The sequence below is a fragment of the Triturus cristatus genome, chromosome 4_1 (genome assembly GCF_964204655.1).
Source record: "Triturus cristatus chromosome 4_1, aTriCri1.1, whole genome shotgun sequence".
NCBI lineage: Eukaryota > Metazoa > Chordata > Amphibia > Caudata > Salamandridae > Triturus > Triturus cristatus.
Genome location: NC_140585.1, coordinates 782021497 through 782038422, shown reverse-complemented (window position 1 = coordinate 782038422; position 16926 = coordinate 782021497). Strand labels below are relative to the sequence as shown.

General features: G+C 42.8%; 1 protein-coding gene across 2 annotated transcripts in view; it reads right to left on the bottom strand.

Annotated features, from left to right (window-relative positions):
• The window catches only part of MON2 (MON2 regulator of endosome-to-Golgi trafficking), a 1036128-nt gene that overhangs the window by 544215 nt on the left and 474987 nt on the right, over window positions 1–16926 (bottom strand). For both annotated transcript variants that reach the window (XM_085653355.1, XM_085653354.1), the window contains exon 13: window positions 9950–10031. In XM_085653355.1, the coding sequence (XP_085509481.1) occupies window positions 9950–10031 (82 nt within the window). The remainder of the gene's footprint in view (window positions 1–9949; window positions 10032–16926) is intronic.

Below are 16926 nucleotides of genomic sequence, written 5' to 3'. Positions count from 1 at the left end.
AACGGCCACATACCAGGGCCACAGCACGACCCCAGCCGCAGCTCCCCGCATCCACAGGTAGGCCGGTCTCAAATCAAGCCTCCAGGCCTGTATAGTGGTGCCTCAATGCTCGGGCCTCAGGAAGAGGGGGTGGGGGCACCGCAGTCCGATCCGACCTCCCATCACGTCAATATGCCAGCGGGGGCCACAATTCCTGGATTCCCCCGGCAGACACTGCATAGATTTCCGTCCAGGCTCAACTCTGTCACAGCTCGCCAGCCAGGACCTTTCTCCCCAGCATAGAATCCGCGTCCCAACTTGACAGGATAGATGTTTCAGCCGCTACAGTTGCGAAGCCCCTGGGGGGGAAGGGGCCACCTGCAGGCGACCGGAGCTCAACGAAGATGTCACAGGTTCTTCACGGTCTCACTGAGGGTCAGTGCAGCAGCAGCTGCGCTTGATTGCAGGATTAATTTAGGATTGTCGGCGGGCTATTCTAAGGCAAGTTCGCCATGTCGGACCGCCTGGCCACGCCCCCAAAAGTAGTGATCTTCAGCAAGAAGGTAGCTGCACACTCAGTGCCCATGCCAGAACCTCGGAATAATCATAAACAGCAAACTGTATGTGACTGCATAAGTCAATGCCGTCACTGCATCCTGCTTCAACATCCTATCAAGTACACCCTAGTCACCAGCAAGTTGAACTACTGGAACACCCTCTACGCTGAGATCACCAAGCAACTCACTAGAAGACTACATACCATACAGAAATCGGCAGCCAGACTCATCCTCAACTTCCCACAAAAACTCACATCACAACAAACCTCAGGGAGTTCAGCTGGCTCCCGATACACAAATGCGCTCAATTCAAACGCCTCACACAAACATTCAAGGCACTACACAACTTAGGCCTTACTTACCCGAACAGTTGTATCTCCTTCCATCAACCACCCAGACACCTCCGCTCCACAGGACTCCTATTCGCACTCACCCCTCACATAACAGAGTAGGAGGACAAGCATTTTTTTATATCTCTCCTAAACTGTGAAAATGCCTTCCACTGCACATCAGAGACGACTCCTCTCTTCTTGAATTTTGCAAGAAGCTGAACATCTAGCTTTTCAATTAACCAACCACCATAGACAGGGCTAGACACATGCCTGGTCAGCGCCAGGATACCCTCGCAAGTGATAATGACCTTTACAATACACAACACCAAAAGAAAATAACTCTCTCTACATAACACTCAAACTTCTGGCAATTCTTCTGTTTTTTACGGTTCTAGATTCCCATTTTTACCTTTCTTACCTACCTAAAATTTAAATGATGTCCATGTTCACACTTTACTAAACTTGTTTTTAGACAAATGCAACATGATTGTGTTTATATTCCACAATCCACAAAAAAGGCTATCATCTTCTATAACATTCCACAATATGTAGTGTCTCCTAAGAAAGAGCAAGACTCACTAATAAAGCTCATGACTCATTCAATGACAAATTTCAAGGATTTGACCAGAAACATATATACCAGGAAATTCCTTCTGAGGTAGGAACATCGTTACAATCTTGCATTCCTTGGTTGATCACACATTTCATTGAGAGAATCCCTCCATCTGTTTACTCCTTTGAAAGCTGTGCTTAGGGAAGTCACATATGGGTGTCTAGTCATTATTACAAATTTCACTTTCATACGCTTTACTGTTTTTTTCCCTCCATTGACCGCCATTTTCTCTCAACAATTTTGTAACTTTTCTGAAATGATTTTTGGGTCAAAACTGATTGATTTTCCTCGACTTCTAGTATGATTCTCACATGTTTTGCGGAATAATCTCGCTAGTAAGCTAGATGTGTGGTTAAAATCAAGTGCTGAATTGCTCTTGCCCAACTGAATGCCCTGATCCAGCTCCTTTTCCAAGTGAGGGTTCAGTCCTCTAAGGGTGATATGTCTAATTAATAAATATTTGCTTGGGGTTCAGAACTTGTTTATATTCTAAAGAATTGTGCTCCATAAGCTGGCCACACTAGGCCCAATCTAGGCCTCAACTCCATTTTGAAATTCTGAACGAGGCTGTGTGGGATAATTTCTTCTCACGCCATACACATATCAAATTGTGCACAAATAAAATGCCTTGCAAAGATATCTTGTTTTTGGTAAGCTCTGGAGGAAGCTCTCGTCTCTAATGTAACTGTTCAAGGTAATTCCTGTCTGAAGTTCCGTCAGTCTATTATTTTCATACATCTGTCATTGTATCATGTGTAAATAGATTTGCAATGTCACATCTGATGACATTATGTCAGTAGGAGACTAATTATTGTTAATTTAGTTGAAGTTGTTAAGCATTGTTGCGTTTTATTTTGCATTGCACAGCTCGCTCTGTTTGTAGAAACCCAAGGGTTTCTTCATCGCTCTCAATCGGGCTTCAGAGCTGGTTTCTCAACGGAAACTACCCTGTTGGGGGTAACGGAAAGACTACGCTGTCATCTGGATGCGGGAGACACAGCGGCCCTCATTTTGCTGGATTTAAGCGCAGCATTTAACATGGTGTCTCACACCGTGTTAGTTAAAGGTTTAAGATCTTTAGGCATCTGTGCTTAGCTTTGAACTGGCTCACTTTTTTTCTTACAAGTCACACTTTTCAAGTATTTTCCCCTACAGCTAGTTCCGACATTCACTCATCACCCCATGGGGTACCTCAGGGCTCTATTCGTAGCCCTTTACTCTTCAACCTAAACGTCAGACCTCTAGCTGATGTTGCGGAAGATGCTGGGCTGGCCCTGTTCTCTTATGCAGACAACTCCCAGATCATCTTCTCTCTCTCCATGAAGAGTACGGCCGGGCCATCAATCCTTCAGTCGGGCCTGAGCAAAATCGCATCATGGATGCAATCAAATTACCTCAAACTCAACGGTGAGAAAACCGAGGTTTTGATACTTGGGAAAAATAAGGATCTCTGGGGCCCTCAACATTGGCCCTGTGAGATGGGTGCACTTCCTTTACCTTCCTGCCAAGTTCGCAACTTGGGCGTCATCGTTGATGACTCGCTCAGTATGCATCATCAAGTTGTCAAAGTAGCTGCCACATGTTTTACCATCCTGAAGTGGCTAAAAAAGATCATCTGGAAGCTACCAGAGTCCACTCAGAGAACGGTAGTCCAGGCATTGATCACCTCAAGGCTGGACTACGGAAATGTTCTCTACCTGGGTTCGAATAAGGTGACTCGTAGGCTGCAGATGGTCCAGAACTCTTCTGCAAGGTTATTTTGCCGGGTTCCTAGAGCCACTTCTATCTCTGGCCATTTACGAGATTTGCATTGGCTCAAAGTGGAGAACCAAATCAAGTTCAAAGCCCTGAGCTACATGTTTAAAATCAAAATAGGGGTTGCCCCTCAATACTTGCAATCTCTGGTCCGCCCATATGTCCCTCCTCGAAATCTCTGCTAATTCACTCAGGGGAAGTTCTTCATTCCTAAAATTAGACTATCTTGGATGGGCGGAAGGTCATTTGCATATCTTGGTCCCTCACTTTGGAAAGCCCTGCCCATAGCTCTACCAATTTCGCAAATAATTGAAGGCTTGCCTCTTTAACCAATAACCTGTAAGCTGTTTCATCATAGTCTCTGATCTGTCATGGTGCCGGGAAACCCTTTTTGGGTAGCTGTTGCGCCTTATAAATGTAATAAATAAATAATAAATTTTGAGTTGCTGAGCCTCTGTAACATTTTGCTCACTGCATACTGACTGTATGATTTTTATTGTGTATTCTTATTATAAAAGAGGGCTCATTTCAGAGGAGAGCCAGAGTTGCTTTGCTGGCTTTCTCTGCCTGTCTCTTGGGAGCTTTCTCTTTTATATTTGGGGAGCAGAGCTATACTCTCAAATTAATTTTTTTAATGTACATTTTTAAACCCTTTAATAAATCTACATGGTTTCTAATTCACGCTTGAATTGATCAAGCTTATTTTCTTTACTATGCTATTTGATTTGTTAAAAATCTCTATCTTGTTAGATGCTCATTACCTCTTGAGGATAACACTGCACCGGATCCTGCATAGGCGCTTTATCTTAGATAATGTAATAAAAAAGCATTATCATATTCCAGGGCCACGAATAGTTAGCACTCTGAAGAATGAAACAAGTATAAATATTAGCAGTGGTGTAACAAAACTTGAGGGGGCCCCCCTGCATGGTACATGGAGGGGCGCCCTACGGACTCAATCTGGAGCTCTCCAGGCGAAGTGCGCTGTTGAGTGGGCCCCCTGGAGGTTCAGGGCCCCCCCGCACTGCGGGGGATGCAGGGGCCTGTGTTACGCCCCTGAATATTAGCAGCAAAATGTAAATGTCTCTATAAATCTTGCTTGTGAGAATTCTAACCCATGGAGTATGTATGTATGTATTATATATATATTATCTACTGGCGGTCGCCAGTAGATAGTTATAGTTGGGACCGAGTTTCCATAGGAAATCTGAAAATTCTATTTTGAATAACTTTGGCGCCGGTTGACGAATCCTTGCGAAATTTTCAAAACTAATGGGGCGCTCCGCTCAGCTCCTACCCTGAAAGTCTCGAGGTGATTCGTCAAGCGGGGGCCGAGAAAAAAGGGGGGCCCAAAACACGTTTTCCCCATGCATTTTCCCATAGGACCTTTAGTCGAAGGTACAGCCCGAACGGCTGAACAGAATTACTTGAAATTTGGCAAAGAGGTAGTTCTCAGGTCAGGCATGTGCCTTTTGCATATATGGTGTCAATCTGTTCAGTAGTTCCTGAGAAAATTGCAGTTAAAAGCACATAAATATCTATAAGCGCGCACCGTGCGCGCACGGTGCCGTGTGCGAGCGTAATTCTGATTGGTGGATTCATGTCAGTCAACATTCGAATCGGTCGAAATCAGGAAGTGTCGGACGCCATTTTGTGTGTGACAGTGAAACAGAAAGGTGGAGAACGTGAAAAGGGGGCAGGGTAGAGAGTTCCTGACCCCCTAGCCTTTGTCAGGGGGTCCCTGAAGGACCCCGAAGGGTAAAAAAAACTTTTTTTTTTCTTTTTTTTTTAAATCGCGGGGTGCGCGCACGGTGGCAAAAAAATCATTAAAAAAATTACAACACAGTATATTAGGAATATAGCTCTTCTTCGAGAAGTGAAGTGAGTTCTGAAAAGAACTTTTTTTTGTCAAGCAGCAAAAAAAAAAAAAAACGCAGCAAAAAATAAATAAAAATGAAAAACTGTTCACCAGGAACAAAAAAAAAAAAGGTAAAAAATTAGGGGGTGGAGCATGTGTGCTGCTGTATCTTGTTCTCTATTAGGTTAATGCCATACCATAACAGAGAACAGCATTGCAGACATTGCACCGCATATGCACCTTCTGGAACAGAGGGTGCATATCCAGAGGTCTAGAAGCAGGTGAAGCTGCGGCTGCAGATGATGTGCTCGGCTGTGCTGCGGCTGCAGATGATGTGCTCGGCTGAGCTGCTGGAGGGTTGTCTCTTGCAGCCCGAGCATAAGCCACAGGATGCATTGCTTCAAAGTGCCTTATCATGGAGTAAATACTAAAGGAGTATTTTGTTTTAGGGTCTCCTCTAGATAAGACCACTCCACAAACAGTGCAGGTGACTTTAGGAGCATTCACCTTATTCTGACCCTCTGTAAAAGTAAAAAAATGCCAAATAAATGAGTCCTTTTGTTTCCTCTGCCTTGGGGGCACAAAGGTCTCCTCCTCACTCCATGAAGAAGTCTCCTGTTCTGCCATTTTCAGGTGCAGGAAAAGCAGTTCAGCTCCTTCTCCCAGGAAATAAGAAGTATTAATGGGGGGAGTGGGTGTGGTGTTGGAAGATTCTGGAACTGAAACTACTTTGAACCAATGAAAAGTGTTGTTTCGTAATCACATGACTTGCCGTGCACGCACGGAGCACGCGTGCATGCGCGCATGCGCGTACGGAGCACGCGCGCACGGAGCACGCACGGAGCACGCACGCATGCGCACACGGAGCACGCACGCATGCGCACACGGAGACGGTGCGCGCACCGTGAAAAATTTAATAAGTTTAGGGAAGATATAGGTTTCACACTTAGGAATTAGCATTTTAAAAACCCTGCAAATTCACTGAAAAAACCAAAGGTTTCACACACGTTATAGTTAGGAATTAGCATTTAAAAAACCTTGCAAATTCACTGAAAAAACCATAGGTTTCACACATGTTATAGTTAGCTGGCCTTTTCACTCGTAAAAAACCATTGAAAATCCCCCGTTATAGTTAGTTCAGCTAACTATAACTCACGCGACCGCAATCCACTGCTGATGACGTCACATAGTTAGAAATTAGCATTTAAAAACCCTTTGAAATTCACAGAAAAAACCATAGGTTTCAGGCAGTGTATTGTTAGCAATTAGCATTTAAAAAACCTTAGAAATTCACTAAAAAACCATAGGTTTCAGGGGCGTTCTAGTTAGCTGGACTTTTCACTCGTACAAAACCACTGAAATTCCCCCGTTATAGTTATAGTCATTGGAGATGTCATCAGTGATGTCATCAGTGATGTCACTGAGCATGTCATGAGTGATGTAATATGTGACGTCATCAGCAGTGGATTGCGGACGCGCGAGTTATAGTTAGCTGAACTAACTATAACGGGGGAATTTCAATGGTTTTTTACGAGTGAAATTTCCAGCTAACTATAACCTGTGTGCACTCTATGGTTTTTTCAGTGGATATATATATGTATGTATGTATGAAAGGCTACACAAAATTGATTTACACCAAAAAGGAGCAGGTGAAAGTCCTTATAAGCCCAAATCGACATTTCTACCAATGATGCCCAAAGACGCAGTTGATATTTATCATGAACGTGTCATAGAAGACATCAAAAAATTGCACCACCAAGTGAATTATAAAAAAAGTAAATTACAGCATAACAGAATACAATATCAAAATCTGATGAATAAGTTAAGTGAAGATGTGGAAATTGTTATTAAAAAATCAGATAAGGGCGGCAACATTGTTTTATGGCCTAAAAAAGAATATGTTCTGGAAGCAATGCGACAATTAAGTAACGAGCAATGTTATGAAAAATCGACTATGAGGGAATACAATAAAGCTAAGGATTCCTTAAAAAAGGAGTTACAATTTTGGAAGCGGGAAGGATTGATTACCACAGAAGAGTTTTCATATGTGTTTAATGACTATCCTGTTCTTCCTTTTTTGTATCTTTTACCAAAAGTCCATAAGAATGTAACACCAATTCCGGGTCGCCCGATAATTTCTGCAATTAATAGCATGATGGAACATGTGGGTGAATATGTGGACTTTTTTCTACAAGAATTGGTGAAAGCATTACCCTCGTATGTAAAGGATACTGGTGACTTTTTGAAAAAACTTAGTGACATTGTCTGGAGAGACAATTTGGTGCTAATAACATTAGACATCGAATCATTGTACACCAGTATAGAACACACTGCTGGTTTAACTGCCATTAATCATTTTTTGGAGTCCAGACCCTGTGAATATTACCAACACAATAAGATGCTAATGTCCCTTATCACATGGTGCTTGAATAACAATTATTTTATGTTTGGTAAGGAAATTTACAAGCAGATACAAGGTGTTGCTATGGGTGCCTGCTTCTCTCCGAGCTACGCATGTTTGCATGTGGGCTTTTGGGAGGAGCAGGTCCTCAGAAAACAACACCTTGAGATCTTTACCAAGAATATTGATCACTGGTTGCGTTACATTGACGATGTTTTTATAGTGTGGAATGATAATATGGAAAGTGCCAAAAAGTTTGTGGAAACAATTAATACGAACTGTATGAATCTACACTTCACATCGCACATTAGCTATTCTAAAGTAGAATTTTTAGATGTAAATGTGTTCATTAATGAAGGAAAACTAGTCACTACTGCCTATAGAAAACCAACGGCAGGGAACACAATATTAAACGCAACCAGCTCGCATCCAAAGCACCTTATTAACAGTATCCCCTACGGGGAACTCTTAAGACTAAAACGTATTTGCAGTACACCAGTTGATTATGAAAGCTGTAAAGAAGAAACTTTAACTCGTTTAAGAAAAAGAGGATACAATAATAAAATATTGATGGAAGCTGTGAATAAAGCTGAAAATCGATCAAGAGTATCACTGCTTCCACAGAATAACGAGAATGGCATTTCTCCTGCAGATGCAACTAATGACACACCAAGACTTATAACAGCATATAGTCGACAAGAGAGGAGAATAAGATCAATAATTAATAAAAAATGGCCCATAATCCTCACTGACAGTATTTTAAGTTCGAGACTTCCAAATAAACCAGTGTTTACTTTCAGAAAGACACAATCCATGGGATCAAAATTATCCAAAAATAGTCCAGAATTGAACATTAATAAATCCTGGTTAAAACCTAGACAGGGCTTTTTCAAGTGCACATCGTGCAGAGCCTGTAAATTTGGAGTAAATACAACACAATACAAAACGCCCTTTAGAGAAAAAGAAGTAATCATAAAGGGCAGCTACAATTGCCGTACTGATCACGTAATATATGTTCTCACGTGTACTTGTGGGCTTAGGCACGTGGGAAGTACGAAGCTCCAAGTGCACGTGAGAATATTGCAACATTTGCGAGCAATTATCAATAGTGATCCGGCATATCCCGTTGCCCGCCATTTTAAGGAAGCACACAACAATGATGTTAAATGTTTATCCTATTTTGAGATTGATTCCATTCCAGCCCTACGTAGGGGAGGAAACCGGGAAAAATTACTACGACAGCGGGAAACGAAAACCATTTTAGAACTTGACAGTAAATTCCCGAATGGATTAAACAATACGGAGGACCTACATACTTTTTTATAATTGGGTTCTTGTACCTCCTATGTGCTTCCTTATAAATAGGTTTCCATAAAAATGATGATATACTTTTTTTAAGTTACATCTTATTAAAGGGCGTCAACTAATGTAAATAAGTGCAATTGTTTACATTACCCATGGTAACTTTCGATGGTAGTGACAAACATGATGAAGTCTCCTAAATCTACTAGCGTTCACTCTATATAGATATCGAACATATAAACATCATCTATGAACACTCCTGTTCTTTTAAAGAAACACTAGAAATTAACTGAATTTTATATGGTTTATGATTATATTTTTCCTTGGTGTTATTTATTTTTATATTTAATTGTTATGCATGAAGCACTTTAGAATTTTTAAATAACACTTAGGAATTATTTGCACAGAATTGCACGAGGCACTTTCTTCTCTTGTATAAATACGTGCTTTGAAAATTAGTATTATGCTGATATTTACAAAATCAAATTGGAAAAACAAAACGCATTTAAGCAGTTATATGTTTTCTGAAAGCAGACGTTTGCACACGATTTCGCTAATTTTACATTTGTTGGAGTGTGATAATGTGTATATTTTAAATTTATTTATACATGTTTTATTTAATTTTGAAACTTTATTGTTTTTCTAAATATTTAACATATCTTAAAATATTTATTGAAAATACGCGCCACAACAAATGCGAATGGTAATGTTTATCAGGTGTGCGATCAAATGAGTTGAGGTCTGTCTTTCTGCTATTGAGGCACTTTACAATGATTTGTAGCATGTAACAAAAGGAAGTTTTTCTTCACTGTTTATCAATATGGAGGTGTGTTCCTTTTCACAAATCATATATAAAAAAGATGGCGTACTGCAAGCTCCTTATGTGATCAAGGGCACTTGATGCCCGAAACGCGTCATAAGATGAGGAACAAAGAGTAATAAAAGAACCTTGCCATTGACTTGTCGTTGTGGTCCGTTTCTGTCAGTTCGCCGGAAGGAAGTACTGAGAGTGGTTTGAGTGCATATATATATACATATATATATATATATATATATATATATACATATATATATATACATATATATATATACATATATATATATATATATATACACATATAGACAGATAGATAGATAGATATGATTGAATACCTCGCATCAAGTAGCAATGAAAGAGCTGCAAGCAGGCCGCACCAGCATGCATTCACCATCTCCTCCCAGACGGCTCTGTTTGCTACAAAAAAACAGAAAAAGGGAATATTAGTCTGACTGCAGTTACATCTTATCAGAAGAAAGAATACACAAGTTCAAAACCCATACATGATCTTTGTTTTTACTCTGTATACTCTCAAAGCTACTCACAGGAGACAATATAAGATGTCAGAATACAAGTTATAAACGTATGCACAGGAGTAACAACCAGTGGCAATGGGTCTCTCTTTCTGTGACATATCATTCTCTACATCAGGAGTCTCAGCCAACTCTGAGTAGCTCTCCTGTATGCAGTCCGGCCTACAAATATACAAGCTTCTGCTTGGTTTAATTATTATATACATACCAAAATTAAATAGCATTTATATGCGGCAAAATGTGTGTATTTTCAGAATTCATAAACTGATGTTTGGAGAAAAATGGTTGACTTTTCAAATTGTATTTAAAGCTATTTGAGTTGGAAATATTTATTATATTATGACCTTGATGCCAGGGGGATTGCAGCTATGGTTTTTATATATTATCCATGTAGAGGTATTCCAAATCAATAATGTGTTTTTTACTTAACTGCTTGCGAACTTGCCTAATGCACCAATGTGATCACTGCTGATAATCTTAGATGGGGTGATCACTATTACATCAATAATATCAGTAGCTCAAGATGATTTTCCCTGAATCTAAGTAGCTCTTATTACAGAAAAGTTTGGAGACACCTGCCCTACATCTATCACTTACCTTAATACGATTTCACTATCTGTATCCCTAACCTTAATGCTAACCCAAATGTGAAACCTTACCTTCAAGCTTTATTCTAATTTTAACCCTTACTCTAACCCTACTGTCCACTCTGACTATAATCCTGACCCATACCATGTCCCACTTTCCACCTTAACACGTGGCATGACTGCATGAACCTTGACTGCTTTGAACCCTAACTTTTACCCAATGCCTATGCATTCACCGTCCACACAAACCACCACTCAGAAAACATTACCAAGGAAACAAAGCTTTGTTGATTCCAGCTCTCGCTATTAAAAAAAAAGTGAAACTGTTCCAACTAGAAAGTGACTTCAGAACTGTATTCAAGCCCTCACACTCATGCAACTGGATGGTGGCAATGCCCTGATCCATGGCCTCTATGGGACATCTTACGCAACGCAGATTATTTCATCCATGACCTGAAGAAATATGACCACATCATCCCACCTTCCTGATGGACCGCCACTGACTGCCTCTGGTGGTCCCTGCTACTTTTAGAACCAGCTGTATCATTTACAAAGCCTTCACGATCAGCACCCCACACCAATCAGGCTCACCGACTTTTGTGCCTTTCAACTAGCTTCACGCTATACAAATGGCACATACATAAATTCAGCATTACATTGTTTTGTTTCCTTTTTTAAATTGTAAACTGGCAATGTTCTTAGGTATGTTCATCATTATCCTTCTTCAATAAGACATTTCATCAATTTGGATTTGTGGATGTTCAATTTTTTTTTATTATGCTTTCTTCATTTTCACAAAATTCCTTAGATTACATATTGAACTGTATCACAACACATACAACACCACATAGTATAATCTACCCGGCAATGAAGTCCTTACACTAAAGAAATGGATAAGAGATGGCTTTTCACTCAAATTAGATATGTGATACAACCACAGTGTCATACTGAGCAAATAATTCTGTTGTGGCATGAGACTATTATGTCATGCCCAGATGGGTGGTAAGTCACAACAATCTTTTGAACTTACAACTAGAATCAAAACACAAAAGAAAAAGAAAGTTTGGTGATGAATAAAGTATGAAATTTGATTTCTCCTTGGAACAGCAGTATCCGCCAGGACACGACTCCTTTATATTACTGGCATGCAGAGCTGAGTCAGGAATAAAGGGGGAATGTGCAATGTACACGAATAATGCTAGACAGCATTTAGACAATTAGATGGTAAGCATTTGTTCCTAGTTTATCTGTCACTAAACCACATAAGGTGGCATTCCCTGTACAAGAACCTCTAATGGGACAGATGGGAGCACAAAACCAGGGCAGAAAACATGCGACATACTGTCATAACAAAAGGGGATTTAATGTAATATTTAAAGCTAAGAAACTATTTGAGATTGAAAAGGAAATGGTAAAAATAAGTTCCCTGAATATACGCAGTATTGCAGTATAAGGGTGTTAATTTAGCCAAAAGGCTTTCTGGAGCAGCACTATCAACAAAGCAGGTAAACACACACTCATTGCTCTTCAATTGTTTGGAGGCCACCTACATCCTGTCTCCAAGATCTTCTTTGAATTCTCTGCATTAGGCACCTAATTCTACCACCACTTCTACTGTTTCTCTTAAATATTTCTCCCTCCTCCTTTTGTGTAGGTAAGCTTGTGCAATATTTGTCTATTACCTGCTTTGAATCTTACCAACCGCAGTGCTCGAGGACATCACAGTATTTCCCTTGCTAAACAAAAACATAATATGGATCCTAAATCTCAGAAAGGTTTTAGGCCAAACACAGCTAGAGCACAAAATAGGACACAGTCTCAATCGAAATAACCCTCATAAGGGAATATCCTAGAAAGGCAGTGGACAGAACACAGATGTATGAGAAAGTTGTGTAAACCATCACAAACAATGTATCTGAGATGCAGACTTCCATTCTTGAATTACGCCAGAAACGAAGGCTTAAGGCACAGATAGGAGGTCTTCCCGTTTTTGGAATTACAGGAAATACCGGAGGGTCTGTCTGCGGATTTCTTTATGGAAAAATGCATTCAAGACACTTTGAAACCTAGGGGACTTTCAAAACTGTCAGACTCTGATCAGAAACCAGGTGCACCTCCCATGGCAATCATAGGCAATTTCCTGAATAATAGAGACATGGATGCTATCCTTCAGTGGGATAGATTTTCCACATCAGCAAAATATGCCTTCTTGTTATTTCAAATATACCCTGATTACACACAACAGTCTAACACCAAAGTAAGTCCAAGGAAGCTTAAAAAACACGGCTTGAGAATATAAACTGAAATACAAGCTGTTCTCCCACTGAAATTGAAGGTAAAAAAGGAGGCAAATCAGACTTTTCAGCTCACCTAAGACAGTCTGTGATTGGCTTGAAAGATAGCAAAAACAAAAAGCATTCAAAGAGGCATTTGTCCTCAGATGTATGGATGACTTGTCTCCAACTTAAATCATGATTAGAATCAAATAGCCTGTTCCACAGGGAGAAACTTTTCTGAGTTTGCCATATAGAATACTTATTATCCCTGATGAACATTGAGAGCAGCAATTTAACCTCAACATTGAGTATATTTCAGGTTTCCTGAGCTATGGTAGCCATAGCACATAAATAAAGATCTTGACACCTGCAGACACAATGTTGAAACTGGACAGATCGTCGCTCAGAGGGCGCCACTGTGCCCCCAACAGGTCCTTTTTCATGATAACCTACCAGACACTATGTTGAGCCTATAGATAGCCACTTAGGTAGGAACAGGAAGTCAGGGGTGCAAAGTTTAGTGCCAAGCAAATTACATATTTTATATTCTTTGATGAGTGCTAGTACTGGGTTGTGTTATGGGTTAGAAACAAGATGAAGTGAGCAAGCAATGACTGTTTAAATGTCCATCTGTGTATTTGTTGCATAAGGTACTTACCTTCGGTAATGATATATCTGTAAGAAACATTAGTAGTGATAGATTCCTTACCTTAGAATTACCCCCAGGCGTCAGGTTGGATCCGGGAAGTTTTCGTCAGCAGTACCCCTGCGAATCGGTAGGCGGCGTCGTGCGGCTCCGCGTGCGTCATTGGCGCTGAGATGACTTCGCTGGAGCTACTTAGACACGCCCACGCGTGCTGACATCCGTTCTGTATGCGACTTTCCGCACCAGGAACGCAGAGCCATGCAAGAAACTGACCACTGGTGCCATGAAACCAGGGCCCTAAAAGGGGTGACCTTTACCCTACAAATCAGTTCGCAGAACGGGGAGGAATGGCGGAGCGGTAAGGAATCTATCACTACTAATGTTTCTTACAGATATATCGTTACCGAAGGTATGTAACTTATGCATCTGAAAGAAACACGTAGTGATAGATTCCTTACCTTAGAATAGATACCCCAGCAATACCAACCTCAGTGGTGGGTCTGCGAACCAAGAACACACCGGAAAGTCCTGGAGAACAGAACGGCCAAAGAAGCCGTCTCTCCGGACTTGGCTGTCCAGGCAGTAGTGCTTGGTAAACGTGTGCAGCGAGGCCCACGTAGCTGCCTGACAGATGTCATGCAAGGGAACTCCCCGTCCCAAAAGCAGTAGTGGCTGCCGTCGCTCTGGTAGAATGGGCGCGCAGCCCCACCGGAGGCTCCTTTTTAGACAAAGAATAACAAGCCTTTATGCACAGAACGACCCACCAAGAGATGGTCCGTTTGTGCACTGCCCAACCTTTCTTGGCGCCCACGTAGCCAACAAAGAGCTGGTCATCCACCCGGAACTGTTGTGTGCGGTTTAGGTAGAATGAGAGCGCACGTTTTGGGTCCAGACGGTGGAGCCTCTCTTCCTCTTTTGAGGGATGTGGAAGTGGAAAGAAGGTCGGCAAAGTGATGGTCTGCCCGATGTGAAAGACAGTGACAACCTTGGGCAGAAAAGATGGACGAGTCCTTAGAACCACTTTGTCCGGATGGACAGAGAGAAAAGGAGGTTTAGAAGAAAGAGCCTGGAGCTCACTCACTCTTCTGGCAGAGGTGATGGCCACCAGGAAAGCTGTCTTTAAAGTGAGAAGACAAAGAGGACAGTTGTGAAGATATGTCAGAACCAGGTTCAAGTCCCACTGAGGACTTATGAAAGGAACAGGAGGGAAAAGATGAGTAATGCCTTTTAAGAATCTATTTACAACAGGGGACTTGAAAAGGGAAGGCTGATCTGGAAGCCGTAAAAAGGCAGAAATGGCCGAGAGATAGCCCTTGATAGTGCCCAGAGCAGAGCCCTGCTGGGCCAAAGAAAGAAGGAATAGAAGGAACTCTGAAAGAGGGGCAGAAAGGGGATCAACAGCCTTTGCTGTGCACCAAGCCACAAACTTATTCCACCTGCAGGCGTATACCGTCTTAGTGTAGGGACGCCTGGCTGCCAAGATTACATCACAAACTTCGGAAGGCAGGTCAAAAGACATCAACTGCCGACACTCAATCTCCACGCAAGGAGGTGGAGGATTAACAGGTTCGGATGGAAGATCGTCCCCTGTTGCGGCGACAGAAGATCCTCCCGAAGAGGCAGTCGGACCGGGGGATCGATAGCCATGCTGAGTAGCTCGGGCACAGTCCGGAGCCACAAGAATAACCTGGGCCTGGTCGCGCTTGATCTTCAGCACTTTGGGTAGAAGTGGTATAGGCAGAAAAGTGGAAAGGCGTATAGTAGACTGCAACTCCACTCGCAACAAAAAGTGTTGCCTAGTGAGGTTCGCCTTTGGAAATTCCAACGCGCAGAACTGATGACACTGCACGTTCTCTTTGGTGGCGAATAGATCTAACCAAGGCTCTCCCCACTGCTGAAAGAGACCTTGCACCACGTCCGAGTGCAGATGCCATTCGTGATCCATCATGCAGCGGCGGCTTAGTTTGTCCGTCCTGGCGTTCAGAGAACCTGCCAGGTGTTGATCCACCAGGAAAATGCCCTGATGTTCCAGCCATGTCCAGAGATGCAGAGCCTCCTGACATAGGGTCCACGACCCCACCCCGCCCTATTTGTTGCAGTACCACATGGCGGTGGTGTTGTCCGTGAACACCTGCACTACTCTCCCCTTGACAGAGGGAAGGAATGCTTTCAGTGCAAGTCGGATCGCCCAAAGCTCCAGAAGGTTGACATGGAGCCGGGACTCCACCGGAGACCAGAGTCCTCTGTTAAATGCCTCTCCCATGTGTCCACCCCATCCCAGAAGGGACGCGTCCGTCACCACTGTGTGTTCCGGTTGGGGAAGGGAGAGGGATCTGCCATTGACCCAATCGCGATTTGTGAGCCACCACTGCAATTGTTGTGCAGTGCCCTCCGAGATATGGACGTGATCGGACAGGTTGCCCTGATGCTGTGCCCACTGGAACTTCAGGTCCCACTGCATAGCCCGCATATGCCATCTGGCATGATCCACCAACAGGATGCAGGAGGCCATCAGGCCCAGTAGCCGGTTCATCCTGACCGAAAGCCTGAATAAAGGCTGAAAGATCGGAATCATAGCCTGAATATCCCGGACTCGCTGCTCGGGAGGATAAACCCGAAACTGCACCGAATCCAGAACCTCTCCGATGAGGAGGAGCTTCTGAGAGGGAATCGGGTGCGACTTCGGCACGTTGATGGAGAACCCCAGCAAATGCAGGAGGTCGGCTGTAGTCTGGAGATGGGAGACGACTGCCTGGGGCGAGCCCACCTTCGACAACCAGTCATCAAGACTGGGACCCCTAATCTGTGCAGATGAGCTGCGACCACCGCCATCACTTTCGTGAACACCCGAGGGGCGCTGGTAAGGCCAAAAGGGAGCACGGTGAACTGAAAGTGCTCGTGGCCTACTGAGAACTGCAGGTAACGCCGGTGGGCAGGCAGGACGGGAATATGAAAGTAAGCGTCCTACAAGTCCAACGCTACCATCCAATCTTGCGGGTTTAGGGCAGACAAGACCTGAGCAAATGTGAGCATCTTGAACTTCTCCTTCCGCAGGAAGCGATTGACGTTCCAAAGGTCTAAGATAGGATGCTGACCCTTGTCCTTCTTGGGGACCATAAAGTAGTGGGAATAACAACCACGACCTATTTCTGGTCCAGGAACGGGCTTGATGGCCCCCTTGGCCAAGAGAGCCGTGACTTCCTGCTGAAGAAGCGCAAGATGGTCCCCCGACACGCAGTGGCATTGAGGTGGCATGGCTGGAGGGGGAGT